Raw genomic sequence first — 16,894 nt, 5'->3', positions numbered from 1 at the left:
AAAATGATTGAATTGCCATAAAAGAGCTCCCCAACCAGTGAGTGGTGATATACTGTTGTGTTCCCAGTGGGTTTCAGGAGTGACTTCAATTGCCTCAGTCACTGGGGTGCCATGGTAGGATCTGAGTCTTTTATTTTCTTGCAACTAAGAAACCTCTTCCACTGACTATTTACTATACAAATAACACATTTTCTTGATCCAAGTCTCCTTGCTGAGTGAAAACGTAGAGAACATATTGATATTTATGGGATGCTGTTCAAGCAGTGCTTAGAAGGAAATTTATAGCTGTAAATGTCTATATTAAGAGAGCTGAACTCAAAAACCTAACTTTCACTTTAAGACATTAGAAAAAGAAGACCAAACTAAACCTAAAGAAAAAAAGGGAAGGAAATAAAGGAGATTAGAGTGGAAATCAATGAAACAAAAGTTGGGTTTTCTAAAAATAAATTTTTTAGCTAGATAGACTAAGAAAAAGGAGATTCAAATACTAGAATTCATTGAATTCATTTTAGAAATGAAAGAGGGAATATTTTATGGAAATAAAAAATATTATAAATGAATAGTATAAACAATTGTATGCCAATAAATTAGGTAACTTGAATGAAATGGACAAATTACTCTAAAGACACCGAACACCAAAACTGACAAGAAGAAATACACTGAATAGTTCTACAACAAAGAGATCAAATCAGTAATGGAGAATTACCTACAAAGAAAAGCCCAGCACAGAGGGCTTCGCTGGTAAATTCTACCAAACATTTAAGGAGTTAATACCAATTGTTCATACTTTCAAAAAAAAAAAAAAAAAGAGAGAGAGAGAGAGACCACTTCCAAACTCATTCTATGAGGTCAATATAAAATCAGATAGAGAGGTCAGGGAAAAAAAAAGATATTACAGACCACTAATTTTTTAAAGAAATGCAAAACTCCTTAACAAAATCCTGGAGAACTGAATGCAGTAACAAAAACAATTATATATCATGACCAGGTGCAAATTATGCCAGGAATATAAGGTTGGTTTGACACCTAACAATTAATGTAATGCACCATGTCAATAGGATAAAAAGCAAAACCCATATGATCATCTATCTCAACAGAGGCAGGGAAAGCATCTGACAAAATACCTTTTCATGATGAAAACAGTATCAAAGCCATGAACAGAAAGGAACTTCCTCAAATTGGTTAACAGGCATTTGCAAAATATCCAGAGCTAGCATTATGCTTAATCATGAAAAATATATGCTTTCCTACTAAAATCAGGAAGAATGCATGGATGTCTAGTCCTGCCACTTCTACCCAACACTGCAGTGGAAGAACTAGTCAGAGCAATTGTTGGGGTTAATGTAGAGTATGAAATCAGCCATAATACTTGGCTTGCTAAAATGTAACACAGAGGCCGCTGAGGGCAAGGAAGGTTTCAGAGAAGGGCATAGGCCTTTGGAATGCCGAGGCCTACGTGGTTCACTCTGCCCTTGAAATGTCGCGTGGAGCTGCCTTCCCGAAGCTTTCCTAGCCCAAACAGTCACCCTGCGATTTAAGAGGTGTAGGCATTGTCCCTTAGGCTGTGTTTAGCTGAACTCCTAGAACGCGGCCCAAATTAGCATACCACATCTTTCCAGTAAACAGATCCTCCCAGTTTCAGCAAGACCCCTTGTCAACATCAGGTGCTTGAGAAACAGTGATAAGGATTTGTGATTATCTTGAAGGGCCAATAAAAGCTGGAGCAAAGAAGAGCAAAGGGTCTTCGCCTGTGACTGTTGACCCTTGCCCTTCTCTCTTTCTCAGCAAAGCTTGGAGTAATCTTTCATCCATTGGTACAGGGATTGCTGGCCATTCCCGGCAGGCAATTAGGCAAAAAAATGAAATAAAAGGCATCCAGATCAGGCAGAAAGAAATACGATTATCACTACTTGCAGATGACATAATTTTATATAGAAAGAAATCTAAGAAATCTAATAAAAAACCAACCATTAGAATTAACAAGTTCAGCAAGGGTGCAGCATGTAAGATCAACATTTAAAAAATTATCTTTATATACTTACAGTAAACAATCCAAAATAACTTAAGAAAATAATAAAATACCAGGAATAAATTTAACCAGAGAAGTGCAAAACTTACACTCTGAAAGCTACAAACTATTGTTAAAAGAAACAAAGGTCTAAATAACTGGAAAGACACTCTATGTTCATGAATAGGAAGACAACATTGTTAGTTAAGAAGATAGTACTCTCCAAACTGATCAGATTCAAAACAATCCCTATGAGAAGCCCAGCTGGAGATATTTTCAAAACCTTTACAGAAATTGGCAAATTTATCCTAAAGGTCATATGGAAATTCAGAATAGCCAAAATAATCTTGAAAAAGAACATAGCTGGAAGACACATACTCGTGATCTCAAAATGTCACACAAAGCCAAAAAAAAAACAAAAACAAAAGCAAAACCCACTTCATACAAGGCAATGGTAATCAAAATAATGTGGTACCAGCATAAGGACGTCAATGTAATACAATTCAGAGTCCAGAAACAAATCCATATATCCATGGAAAATTGATTTTCAAAAGGGCACCAAGAACATTTCATCGGAATTGAATAGTTTCTTCAACTTAAGAACTGGACAACTGAATTGTCACATGCAAATAAAGGAGGCTGAATCCTTACATCCTACCACAAATAAAAACCAACTTAAAAGTGGATTAATGAGGGGCACCTGGGTGGTTTAGTAGGTTATGCGGCTGACTCTTGGTTTCTGCTCGGGGCATGATCTCAGGGTCGTGAGACTGAGCCCAGCATGGGGCTCCACGCTCAGTGCTGAGTCTGCTTGAGATTTTCTCTCCTTCCTCTGCCCCTCTCCCTGATTGTGCACATGCAGGTGCACTCTTTCTTGAAATAAATCTCTAAAATTGATTAATGACCTAAATGTAAGAGGTAAAACTATGAAAGTCTTAGAAGAAAACATGGGGCTAAATTTTTGTGACCTTGGATTGAGCGCTAGATTCTTAGACATGGCTCCAAAAGCATAAGCAACCACAACGAGATAGATAAAAAGATAATCCACACAATAGGAGAAAAGATTTGCAAATCATATATAAGAATCTAACAACTAGAATATGTAAATGGCTCTTACAACTTAAAAGACAACTCAATAAAAAAAGGAGCAAAAGACTTAAATAGATATTCCTCTAAAGAAACATGCAAACAGCTAATGCAATATGTGAAAATATGCTCAACATCATTAGGAGCAAAGTGTAAATCAGATCACAATGAGAAACCCCTTCATCCCTACTAGAATGACTGTGTATAGGGCAAATAATACCTGCTGGTGAGAATGTGAAACAACTGAAACTCTCACACATTGTCGGTGGGAAAATATGAAATGGTGCTACCACGGTGGGAAGCAGTTTGGTGGATCCTCAAATATCTAAACATGCAATGACACGGTCCAGTGATCCCACTCCTATGCGTGTACCTGAAACAGCTGGAGACAGGAACTCAAACAGACACTTGTACAACTTCAGCTGCAGCTTTCACAGCAGCCACGAGGTGGAACCAACCCAAGTTTCCTCACTCTAAGCGAATGGGTAAACAAAACGTGGCATATACATACATGCACTACACTAGGATTCGGTCATAAAAAGAAATTAAGTTCTGACACATGCCAGAAGATGGAGGAAGCAGAAAACATTATGTTAAGGGAAAGAAATCAGTCCCAAGAGAGCACATACTATCGGATGCTATTTATTTGAAATGCCCAGAATAGGCGTATCTATAGAGACAGAAAGTCACTTAGTTGGTCAGGATGGGGTGATCTGAGGTTGACAGGTCAAGGGTACGGTGTTTCTTTTTGAGGTGATGAATACATTCTAGAATTGTTGATGGTTGCCCAACTCCGTGAATATACTAATACAGCCTAATACAACTGACCTTTACAACAAAAACCGAACCTCTCCCCTGACTCCATATGCCCTGCCAAAAATAGCCCCAATCAATTTCCTTCTATTTCACAGCCTCCTCTTCGGTTTAAAGAATCTCTTAAAAGAGTTGTTTATTCTCATTATTTTCACTTTATTGTCACATTGTAACTCAACTCTATTTGCCTGCAGGAGTAAATACTATGCCCTTCAATATTCACTGTGACTTAAAGTCATAAAAATAAGTGCAAGCAACTGAATAAATTCTGACAGCCTACTGGGTACTAGAAGAACAAACGGGACAAGATACCTGCCCTTTTCTCAAGGGGGAAATACAAAAGGAACAGATAAGAAGCATATTAGTTTAAAGATTAAAATGAGCTAGAAAGTACCTGCTTTATATTGGGTTATTTAAAAGAGGTGTTCTCGGCAAGTGAGGTTTAAGATTTTTTTTTTAAAGTAGGCTCCATGCCCAGCGTGGAGCCCAATGCAAAAGTTTGAACTTCACAACCCCAGATCAAGACCTGTGCTGATGCCCCGAGTTAAGATTTTTTTTTTATATTTAAATTCAAGTTACTTAACGTAGTGTATTATTAGTTTCAAGGTAGAGGTTAGTGATTCATCAGTTGCATATAACACCCAGTGCTCATTATATCAAATGCCCCCTTAATGCCCTTCACCCAATTACCCCATCCCTCCACCCCCTCCCCTCCAGCAACCCTCAGTTTGTTCCCTATAGTTAAGAATCTCTTATGGTTTGCCTCTGTTTTTATTTTTCCTTCCTTTCGCCTATGCTCATCTGTTTTGTTTCTTAAATTCCAAATGAGTAAAATCATATGGTATTCGTCTTTCTCTTTTTTTCCACTTAGCAAATATACTCTTGTTCCAGCCACGTCATTGCAAATGGCAAGATTTCATTCTTTTTGATGACCGAGTAGTATCCCATTATATATATACACACGCCATCTTTATCCGTTCATCCACCAATGGACATCTGGGCTCTTTCCATATTTTGTGAACATTGCTGCTATAAACAATGGGGTGCATGTGCCCCTTCAAATCACTATGTTTGTATCCTTTGGATAAATACCTAGTAGTGCAATTGCTGGATCATAGGGTAGCTCTATTTTAAACTTTTTGAGGAACCTCCATACTGTTTTCCAGAGTGGTTGCACCAGCTTGCATTCCCACCAACAGTGTAAGAGCGTTCCCCTTTCTTCACATCCTCGCCAACATCTGCTGTTTCCTGAGTTAATTTTAGTCATTCTGACCAGCCTGGGGTGGTATCTCACTGTGGTTTTCATTTGTTATTTCCCTGATGATGAGTGATGTTGAGCATTTTCATGTGTCTCTAAGTCATTTGTAGGTCTTCTTTGGAGAAATGTCTGATACCAAGGATCCAGCCATACAAAGATACATGGGAAGGCAGGCAGAGGGAAAAGCAAGTGTAATGGTATGTTTGAGAAATTACGTGAAGTCCAGTAACTGACCAGGGAAGAGAAGGGCTAGGTGAGGTCCCAGAGGTAATGAAAGGCTGGTTAGGGGTAGACCTGTAGGACTTTTTATAAGGCAGGATGATAAGTTGCAACTTGCTTCTTCTCCATCTCATAATACTCTGCGCATCTGTCCTATTACACTTGCTTCTGTGTCCCCAACTTAAAGTTGTGCCTGTCCTAAGGAAAGTGAAAGTTTTTGTTCACCTCTATCTAACCATTGCCTAGCTAGGTTCTGAATAGATGTTTCCTGAATGAACAGGCCACATCATCAGGCTGTAATAAGACAAAAATCCTAAGCCCTAAGGAAGGAAAAAAATCTTTTCTAAAGGCGGTGTACAAATGAAAGCCAGGCAATTTTCACTCGAATTCCTCAGACTAGCATGGTTATTTCTACCAGAGACTGTGATGTTTCCCAAGTTTCAATCAGTTAAAAAGAACATCTTCCAAACTTAATTAAACTCATTTCCAGAATCTGAAGCCTAAAACTGCCAGCAAAGAACAGCTTTAGCTTCTGATTACTGTGTGGTTGTCATTAATTGGTTCTCTAACTCTAGCCTATTCCCTAAGTATTCTAAGACACTCTGCAAAATTGTATCCACCTCAACATCATCAGTGCTATATGGTCATCAGTAATACATGGAAATGGAAAAGCTTTTATAGTTGTTTTTTTTTTTCTAGAAACTAAAACGGGATCAAGCACCACCTTTTACGTAGGACATGATAACACATGCCTTCCTTTTAAATGACTTACAAACATTTACTTGCCAAATAACTAGCTTCTCATTTACAAGTTAGATTCTCTGTCTGTACGACATACGGGTTCTACTACAGTTCTGATTATAGCATCCTTATCTAGAAAGGCACACAATGATTCTAACACCGTGGAAACAAAGCTAACCAATAACTGTTTCGGAGTATAAAACCACGCAATGCTGCAAATAAATAAACCATGTTTCTTTGGAAGGGGAAAATTTTTTTTTTCAGCTGGCTTACTGTGGCCTTGAGGCTTCAGCCTGGTCTGTCTGCAGTTTTTCTCCTCCTTCCACTTCCATTGTACAGTAAACAATTCGATTGGGAGCAACGGACTTCAAACCTTGCACTTCCATTATGACAATCTAAAGATAAAAAAAAATTTAATGATTAGTTGGCAGCCTTTAACAAGATACAGAGATAGTAGCATTGACTACAATTAGAATGACCAACTGATGAAATTATCTAGTAACACCAATAGTTTTTTATCGTCCTTAGAATCCACCTGAATTCATGAAACATATAGTAAGTAACATTTTGAGGATGTCTAGTACTGAAGAAATATCTCCTGCCAGCTTATTAAAGGTTAAAAATCTCTAAATATAAGCCCTACTGAGTTAAGTGAGGTATAAACTCAGATCCTTAAAAAATGATGGCAAGTCCGCATGAGGTAAAGCAGAATTACTTACCCATGAAAATTCAGTGAATGTGCTAAAAGCAGTACAGGTTGAGTTCCAGATAAAGTGAAATACTATTTATGAGTGGGGCACATCATCATCATACCAACTTGCAGTTATCAGTCTGTGACACCATCAGGACTTTCTGGATTCATTTATTTTAGAGGACTAATACTATTTATAGAAGAACATTCATTATAGAAAATGTATATCTTATTATGAAGTATGGAAAATATAACTTGCCAGTGACTATCTTACCACTACCTTGGCAAGGAAAAAAAGAACTTTTCCATGCATTAAAGGTACGTGTTAATTTAATGCAGCACACTGGGAATGGACAGAAAGACTGACACTATTTTATGGATCTATAACTCCTAGAAAAAAGGGAAACAAGTATTTTTCAAGTGGGCTTTTTAAGGTTCATATAAAATGCAACTGATTTTAAAATATTGTAACCTAACATTTTCACTGGGTGTACACATAAAATATTATTGAGTATTTTTGCTATAGTTTTTTTTTTTCAATCAAAACTTGCTTCCGGAAGTTTCCTAAGTTCTTGAAACTCATAAAATATATTCAATGACATTTTTATAATACGCACATTCATGTCTTTATTGATCTCATGTTGTATCTGTATAAACGAGATTAACAGCATCCGTGCCATGTTGCTACCAAAATATCCACTAAAAACATCATTTATTGATCATTTAATACATTATTAAAGTCATTCCACTTTTCGCTGAGTTGTGATATGAATCTTGAGGCAAAAGGTCTCAAAGAAGCCACCTTAAAAAAACTATTCTTCCTTTCACTCTTCAGCACAACAGAAGGGTTATGTTCATAAACACAAATCCCTATTTTTTTAATGAAAATAATGGGAAACTAATCATTAAAACAGAAAGGTCAAACTCAGAACCATTTTCCTTCTTCAACCAAGACTTTTGTTATTTTATTGCGCTGAAATGCATATCGACGCATGAATAAAAATAAGGGCATAACAGAAAACAGACTAAGAACTGACAGGGAAGAGTAACACCTTTCTTAGCTGCTGTTAAGACATTCAAGGAAGTTAGAACAAAGCACTTCATCCTGTTGATGGAAAGTAAGCAAAAGGAGGAATATATTCTTAATAAGTCAACACCATTGGTTAGTCATTTTGAAACTCATTAGATCCTTATACAAATAAAACCAAGCAGAAGCTGAGACATATGAACTATATAACCGTATATATAATCATATCGAGACAAAGCCGATTCCACATGGACTTACCAACATGACCGAAATGACTTAATAAAATCTTTGGAAGGTCTCCTGAAATACAGGCATCAACAGAACTGTGTACACATAATAAACGTAGAATCTTTTAGTTCATATTTGGGAATATGCTTATTTGCCCTGCATCTCTTGCTATCGCGTGTTCGATAGTTAAAGTGCAGGAGAGAAGAAAGGGAGCATCTGCTTAACACTACTTCTGTCACCTCTGCTACAAGCTACTGTAAACAGGACCTCCTGAAACACACAACTCGTGGAACAGTTTCCTGCTCCGCAAAACAATACTCCCATCTGTGCCGGGAATGTTTTATTCTGCAAACTGCCACTTTCAAAAGAAGTAACTTCTGTTCAGAATCCATACATATAAATAAAACAACACAATTCTACAGATCTGGTTTCCAAAAGGAATAATAATAAAAAAAAAGATACAGCTGGTCTCCATCTTTAATGACAGCCAGCCAAGAATTCCACGAACCATCAACTGACCTAATTTTAGGTAACTGTTTCGACAAGTTCCCCACAAAACTTGGTAACGGAACCATGGAAAACGGACATAGTCTCAATTCCATCTCCTCCTCCCCAATCTCTTTGTGACTGATATTACAACGATAAAACATGCAGAACTATTCTAGAGGCAAAAAGAAGGGAGGCACGTACGAAATATAAAACTTGGTGACATGCTTCTGAATAATGCATTGTCCACAGAGTTATGTGGCACAGAGTCACGTGCAGTTTGAGAAAACGAAGCAGGGCAGTATTTGGGGCCCATATGTACTACCGGATAAAGAAGCCGTCACAGGGTCTGCCAGCCTAATACCGTTGAAAACAGTGTGAAAATCAGCCGTACTCATGCCAGGGACACCATTCATCTTCCAACATGCAGACTCAACTTCACGCATTAACCTGTGTTGTCCTCCCCTTACTCAATATTTCACATACCATGGATGGCTTACGGTTTTGTGAGTCAGCTTCACTCTTGCTTTATTATTGTCCCTAAAGGTTTCATGAACGGAGAGACTAAAAGGAATCTTGTTGTGGCTAACGGCTGCTTTTTGATACCATCAAAGTCCCCAGTTCAATCAGTATTTATCAAGTCAACTGTGTGCCAGGCAGTGTTTTAGGCTCTGGGCTACCTCAGTAAACAAAACAAGACCTTAACTTCCTGTAGCTTACATTTTAGTAGAATAAGTCAGATAATGAATAATAAACATAATAACTGAATTAAGAGCTGTGACAAAACGTCGGCTTGCTAAGAGAACAGGGTGTGGTGAGAGGAGGGAGCAGTGGGTAGCAATTCGAAAGGGGTGATAAAATTTAAACAGTTTTTCAAATCTGCACTTACTCCCTAGACTCGGACTTCAGTTCATCGAACAAACTTTTCCCACTGAACCAATTCTAAGCCTGACTGATGAAATGTGAGACCCTTAAATTGGATTAACTGCTTGCCTTTCAGAACTTTCTTAGCTGAGGAGCAAGGCTTGGCTAATGGGCCAGGGATAATTATGGAGTTTAGCTAGGCTGAGATCGGAGGCCCTGGGGACAGAGGGGGACCTTGTCTATTCTCTCAGGTGTCCACAGGTAAGCACTGTGTAGTCTGCACTGAATGTGACTTCATTGTCACTTCTTGTTGGACACCAACACCTATTTATAATACTGGAAGTGCATCATAGAAAACATCTTCATTATGCTATGGAAGGAAAATATCTGCCTTATATAGACATAGCAATAGAGGACTATCGAAACAATTTTATAAATAGGCAAGCTTCTCAGACCATACAAAATGAAGTTTTAACTCATTTTCTCTCCCTAACACCATTTTATTGTTAACGGAGCAGCCCTGTTTAATATACTGGCAATAAAGTACAGAACAATTCATAGTTTCACACAGACACTAACTCATGAGGATAATTTTGTTTTCAAAAGGGAAAAGAGTTCATAAAAGGAAGTTTTTTACTATTTTGTTTAAAAGCTTTTAAACAAGAGAGAAAAGAGAAGGTATTTTAAATGGTTTCCAGTTCTGCATGGTAGATTTATACACTACAAAAGTAATTTGCTTTACAAATTATACTTTAACTGATTTTATTTCATACAAAGCCTTAAGAAAAAACAACCTTGGCACTTTACATCTTGGTCAGTAGAAAAACAGACTTCTACATGTAAGATACTGTGTGGTTTTTCCCATTAAATATCTCAAGATACTGAAGAGATACTGAAGAGATTGAGAAGAAACCCAGTAATGGCAAGAGATTGAGAAGAAACCCAGAGCAATGGCAACATCATTAGGTAAACCCAGAATAGAGTCTCAAGTCAGAAGAAAACCTATTTCTAACCCTGATAGTAAATTTAATCTATTAACCTACAAAGAAATCATTAGCCTGGAAATAAAGAGAGAGGCAGTTGGCTTATCTTCCAGCCTGAATTTATCTTAAGAGTTGAATAAGTGGAGGAAAGAACAAAAGCACATATTTGCGTTTTCTGCGGCAAACTAAGCCAGCCAAAAGAAAGAGGTATCAACAAAGAAATTTAAAATGGTACCACCGAAGACGCCATCAGTCAACCCACAAACTTCAAGAGCAGTACTGGGTACCAGCAAAAAGAGAATTTAACAATGCACGGAAGGAATAATAAGCTTTAATTTTTGAGAGCTCTGTAAATTTAAGCTTGATATTGCAAGTACACAAGCTTATGTCATGTATAAATGCATAAACATATGCATGGATTAGCCCCCGCACACAGATTAGCAATGAAAAAACGTAATCATAAAAAACATCAACAGGTGGCTGTGGTAAGAATCTGTATCAAGATCTCATATCCAGTGAATTGTATAAAAAGGATAAAACTCTGAAGTCTCAGGAAACACAATTTTAAATGCGCATTAGTTCCTGTTCTTTATAATACGTACTGTATCTATAATGAAACTGGACACCCTGGAAAGGAAGAATTCTCTACTTATCATCGCTATGCACCCAATATCGTGTTTCAAAGCTTACTGGTGTGATTTGATTCTAGAAAAATACCATAGATGACGTAGATTAAAAACAAAGCTAACCAAAGGCCTGAAAGCAATTCCCAAGTTACAGAGAATTCAATTCTGTGTTTCAGTCCTATTTCCACCCAAGTGTGCTTTGGTGCTTACTTTACCAATCAGCTTACACCAGGCTAGTTGGCACAAAGACGAATTTTCTCAAAACGTACTTTTCATTATTTAATCCTAAAACTGCTATTATGCTTAAAGAACAATTTGTGTTAGTTTGCATTCACAACCTGATTGTCTAGCAAATGAAGAAAAATGTAACTTCTTCAAAATCTTACCAGCCTGCTTTAAATTCAGAAAGCTACCATGAAGGTCAGCAGAGATTATTTTGCAGCTTCATTTATGCTGTCAGAGGCGAGCAAGGGATAAAGCCACTTACCTCTAAGGTGAATGACAGCACCACGTCGGACTTGGACAGCTGAATCTCATTCTCATCGCCTATGTCCAAAAATGCAGAATTCTGTGAACGTTTTAATTTTTGTAATTTAAATTCTGGACCACCTTTCGAAACCGGAAGACTTTCCAAATTGGCCATCAGCAAATTCACGGAAGACCGCAACTCTTCTATATACATATTCTCCATTTCTTTTGCTATAAATTTGGGGAAGTTTCTTTCCTAGAAAATAATTTTTAAAATGACAATGTTACAAAAGTCATATTTCAATTTTATCACAGAAGATTATATGATGTATATCTTTGGCGGTCTTAGAAATTGTGACAATATAAATGCTCCTACTCAATACTTGAGTCTTCAGGCTTTGAAATCATCAGGCTTTCGCAATTTTGATTATGTCTATGAGGACCTTACATCCGTTACTCAGAATCATACAAAATGAACAACATTTTCACATCAACTATTTTTGATAAGGTACTTGCTTAAGGAAAAACTGAAAACCTACATGGAAGAAAATTTAGTGTCTAGATAAATCTTAATTAGTCACTGTTAACTTTGAATTGCTTGGGGTAAACTGGTCGGTAAGAAAAATGTTCAGTATACATTGCTTTGCCTGTTAGGAAACAAACATCTTAAACATCTTTCTTACCAGAAATATATACAAAGAGGACATCCTTTTTATAAATAAGCATTCAAATTAAATAACACAAAATAGCAATATGACGATATTTCTAGAATTAACTTTCACATCACACAATTGTGACCACAACCCTTATGATCATAAATTCAGTTTCTAAGTAAAGGTTTAGAAAGTTTTAAATTTAAAGCAAAAGGCCAACTTATGAATAAAGCTGTACATAAAAAAATAACAATATCAATTCAGAAGATTCATTTTCTTTCTGAATTACATGAGCATTGCCATTTGATCCTTAGATCTCTGTAATCATATTTCAGTTTCTTTCAACTCGATGAAAAGGACATTCCAAATATTGGTATTTAAAAAGATATTGACAGATATTGCCAAATTGCCCATAAAGAAGATTATACCCATTTATATTTCTACCAACAGCAAAAGTAGGCTTTCTCGCACTATTGGCTCTTTCTTCATCTTTGAACACCTGGAATTAGCTCTTCCCTTGAGAGTTTATAGCTTTATGCTATGAAGTATGATGTAAGGTGTCCACTACTGTGCAAAACTGGCTGGGAATGAAAGTCTAACGCAGCCACCTTGCAAGTGACTGCTTAATGCTCCCGAAAAATTAGTGCCTTTCTTAAAGTTTCCCTTGGCATCATCTGAAGCATAACCTAAGACATCCCCATCTCTGGGATGACTCGAATACATCCAGAGTGCTCTCTCATCAACCTGCACCTAACCTGTGACTCACCTGCACCAGTTTGTTCATGGGATGGAAAGGAACATCTGGTGCTACTTCACAAATCAGTCCCAGAGTCTCAGGCCACCTGTTTTTCTTTTCCCCAAATATAACCATTACATATTTCTTTTAACATAATTTACATATAATCAATATTAAAACTGCATATTTATTATCACATAGTAATTAAGTATCCACATTCATAATTAACACTCTTAAGGAAGTCTTTTAAGTATCCTTTTAACATTCCTCTATAGTGTGAAGCAACATTCCAAAAGAGTTTGCAACCTCAGGAAAAACACTGAAGTCTTCAGTTACAGAATACCTTGGTTTCCTTTGGGAAAAAAAAAAAATGTTTTGTCATAATTTCTCAATGTATGTAAAAGAAAAAAAAAAACAAGCAAAATAGCCATAAAAAAGATTTTTATATTTATGCACTGCTTTTATTTTTTATTTAAATTCAGTTAGCCAACATATATACATCTTTAGTTTTTGATATGATGTTCAATGATTCATTAGTTGCGTATAACACCCAGTGTTTGCACTGACTTTAAAAGCTGTTATGAAAAGTATCCAAAACTCAGAAATAAGACAAAAAGGTGAGGGGGCAGGCAGGTCCCTTCAATGTCCTACAGGGGCAAAGGGGATCCAAGGGTCACCTGAGGAAATATACTTAGTTCGACTTACTGTTTATTATTTCAGGGTTCCAAACAGTGAAATTACATGTTACCTTAGAATTTTGTCTGGAAAAGATGCAAATCATGTGTGTCTGGTGAATAAGATAATCCAATGGTTATAGTTTAAAACCTTGCTGGAAATTGACCGCTTTTAGATCTAATCCAGGATTGGATTATTTTAACCTTGCCTAAAAACACCTAGTTTTGATATGCTCTTTGGGTTAGTTTTAACATGTAACTAGTTTGCTCATTCATTATGCTCGGAATGAAATCTTTATTGTGTGTTCATTTTATATTCGTAGTCATAATTTTGCCTTTTAAAAAATTTTACTTTAGCAAAGCAAAAAAGAAAGTATCACACATTTGAAAGTTTGGATGCACTTTTTTTTTCAAAATTTTAAGTTGTTATTTTATGGTAAACTTAGCATTAGCACATAAAGAACCCAATTCTTATTTAGCTTTAGTTAAAAACATGTCATTCGCTACCATTTTTCAAGGAGAATGGCAGGAATCACCAAAATGGACGGTCTTATCAGCATTTTCCAACTTTTCAAGAACTAGACTATACTTGATTTTTATCCTCTCTGGGGGAAAAGACAGACAACTCTGCTTTAAAGCTCTGAGGTTTATTAATAGTATTTCATCAACTTTATTTAGCCTGCTTATGTTGCCTCTTTCTTGGAAACAAAAATCAACCGTACTTCAGGCAACCATACATGTTAAATCTTTTAAATTAGAACAGACTCAGAAATAGGGTTATTTTCTAGTTTAACTGTGAGTTGTTCTTATAAACCATGGTTTAAATGAACTAATCTACTCACTCATTAGCGGCCCTAACACATTATATACATGAAAATGTTTGTTCCCTAAAAAAAATTCCCAGTATTCAAATTTAGTCCCTTTTTAAGTGCTCCTAACCTTCCGCTAGATGAAGCCTGGACCAGACTGGAAGGTGGAAGATGGCGACAGCTGTCAGATTCTAGAAATACTCTGAAGACAGATGCAAATGGGTCTAATAAATTTGTCATGAGGCACGAGAAAAAGAAGGGAGTCAGAGAGGATTCCAAGTTTTTTTGCTGTAACTGACAAGACAGTACTGCCAAGAACTGGCCTAGCCTGACCACTTCACTGGAAATTTTAAGCACCCTCCCTTCCTCCTACAGTCCTGATTCCATCTTGTCTTTATTTTCTAAATAGCAAATGATCACCTTCCATAATTCAGTTATATGGAACATTCCTTGCTTATCGTGGGGCTCTCCCAAATGCAAGCTCCACCAGGGCATGGCAGGAATATTTTTGTCTGGTTTTATCCCAAGACAACTACACATTTGTCTGGATGTATCCCAAGTGCCTACAACATTGCCAGGTTATTTTAGTAAGTGTTCAATAAACATTTATTCATTGAATTTATGGACAGAAAAATTCAGGCTCCAAAAAAGTAAATAAACTTGCCTAATGTTCTCTATCTAAGGAAACAGCAATCATGGATTTGCCTACAGGTTTTCCTGGCACAGTCCACATTTTTCCTACTACTTCCTAATAATTATGCCTTGGCTAAAGTATTAAAGTCAATATATCCCTTGAAACAGATTTCTGCCCTGGGGCTTTGTTGTTGTTATCCTGTGCTGTGAAGTTATGATGGGAAGTGTTACTGATTACCGATGATTATTAATGGACCACACTTGTGAATTCATCAGACTGAAGAGGCAACTGGGCCCAAGAGAGCAAAGTCAAAAGACCAGGGTTTGAGGCCAGCTTCCACCATGTTACTTGTTAAGTAATCTTGAAGTCAGTAATCCTCCCTAAATTTCAATCTCCTCGTCTATACAATAGACTCATTGTATCCTCTGTCCTTGTGGGTTCACAGGATTGTTGTAGGAATATAATGCAACAAGGTCAATAATTAGCTTTATGGATATTTTATGAAGATGGCTTACAATTGGTGAAATTGAATACAAAGTAATTAAACATGTTTTATCTCCTATATCAATATGTTCACCAGAAGGCATCTTATTTTTGGCGGCTTTTTTCCCCTTCCAATTCCATTGGCTTCACTTTCTTCTCCACACTTTTTTAAATGTATCAATGTTTGTGATGAAATCACGGGGGTGCCGTCAAAGAGAAGCCTCTGTATGTACATCACTGACCCTTTCCTCTCAAGTCCAGAGGTTATAAACCCACATTCTCCTCCCAGGCATGAACTTGAGACACGCAAGGCTCTCCCTCCTGTTTCATAACCCTCCAGCAATTCATCTAAACTGTACGCTAAAGTATCACATCTTAAGCCAGGCCCCTAGAGAAGCAAGCCCAAGTCACAAAAATGTGCGCAGTCTCAGTGTATCTAAATCTACATATGCGCCTAGGCAATCTACAAATGTGGATCACTGATCCAGAGTCCTGCCCCCAGGGTCTGGAACATCTCTCTGGATTCTCTCCCAGTCTCAGGTCTTCAAGAAAAGCGAATGTCTTTCCAGCCAGTTTTCCAATTCAGCTAAGGGTTTAGGGGAAAGTGTTGTCCTCTGTAAAGCTTCCAACAGCCTTAACCGACTTGACTTCCATCCTGTAAATTCAACATTTGAATCTCTACAAGGACGCAGTGCTTCTCCAGATATCCAGAAGATAGTACCATGGCATGTTGCCCTTTTAATCACTGTCCTTTGTGTGAATGTAACTCTTTAGCCCCTAATTCATATCATTGTTTATCTTCATTCATCTGGAAATTCCTCTTCATCTGTCTCTGGCTTGGTTTTCACAACTTAATATCATCTCTGCTACCTAAATTTCTCTCAATTTTCTCAACTTTCCTGTTTATCTCCAATTTCTCAACAATTCTCCTACTTTTTAATTTAATATACTTTTAGATAATACAGTATTAGCATTCTTAAAACTTACACATTATTCATAAATGCATTTCTCTTTGCAAAAACAAAAATATTTCAATTGTTAAAATCAGCATGGGATATATCTTTTTCTCAAGGGCTGGAAAAGTTCACTATCTTGATTTGGGAGATGATTAACATGGACCATGTACACATACATGCACTGAGTTGTGAAGTAAATATTTGTATACTTTATTGTACACATACCTCAATTTTAAAGACATGAAGAAAACTCCCTCAACAGGGAGGATTCTTCAGAAAGATGGAGGGAGGTAAAAGAAGAGTCTACCTCCAAATATTCAAAGTTTTGATTAGCAGAAGGGAAAAAAGGAAAAAAACAAATCATATCTCAGATTAACAGCACTTTAACCTCAAGTGTATTGGGAAAGAATTTTCTTTCACACTAATAAATCAATGCATCAATTTACTAAAG

The 16,894-nt window shown here is 36.9% G+C and overlaps 1 protein-coding gene across 8 annotated transcripts in view; it reads right to left on the bottom strand.

Moving 5' to 3' along the window:
- CADPS2 (calcium dependent secretion activator 2) overlaps positions 1–16,894 on the bottom strand; it is a 513,174-nt gene that overhangs the window by 279,378 nt on the left and 216,902 nt on the right. For all 8 annotated transcript variants that reach the window (XM_087860858.1, XM_087860859.1, XM_087860857.1 and 5 more), the window contains exons 5-6: positions 11,518–11,754; positions 6,399–6,520 (exon numbers count right to left, since the gene is read on the bottom strand). In XM_087860858.1, the coding sequence (XP_087716984.1) occupies positions 6,399–6,520; positions 11,518–11,754 (359 nt within the window). The remainder of the gene's footprint in view (positions 1–6,398; positions 6,521–11,517; positions 11,755–16,894) is intronic.

This window comes from Ursus americanus, chromosome 3 (genome assembly GCF_024610735.1).
Source record: "Ursus americanus isolate L20-20 chromosome 3, mUrsAme1.1.p, whole genome shotgun sequence".
Taxonomy (NCBI): Eukaryota; Metazoa; Chordata; class Mammalia; order Carnivora; family Ursidae; genus Ursus; species Ursus americanus.
Note: the sequence above shows the minus strand (reverse complement) of the source record. Positions and strands in the feature narration are given on the sequence as shown.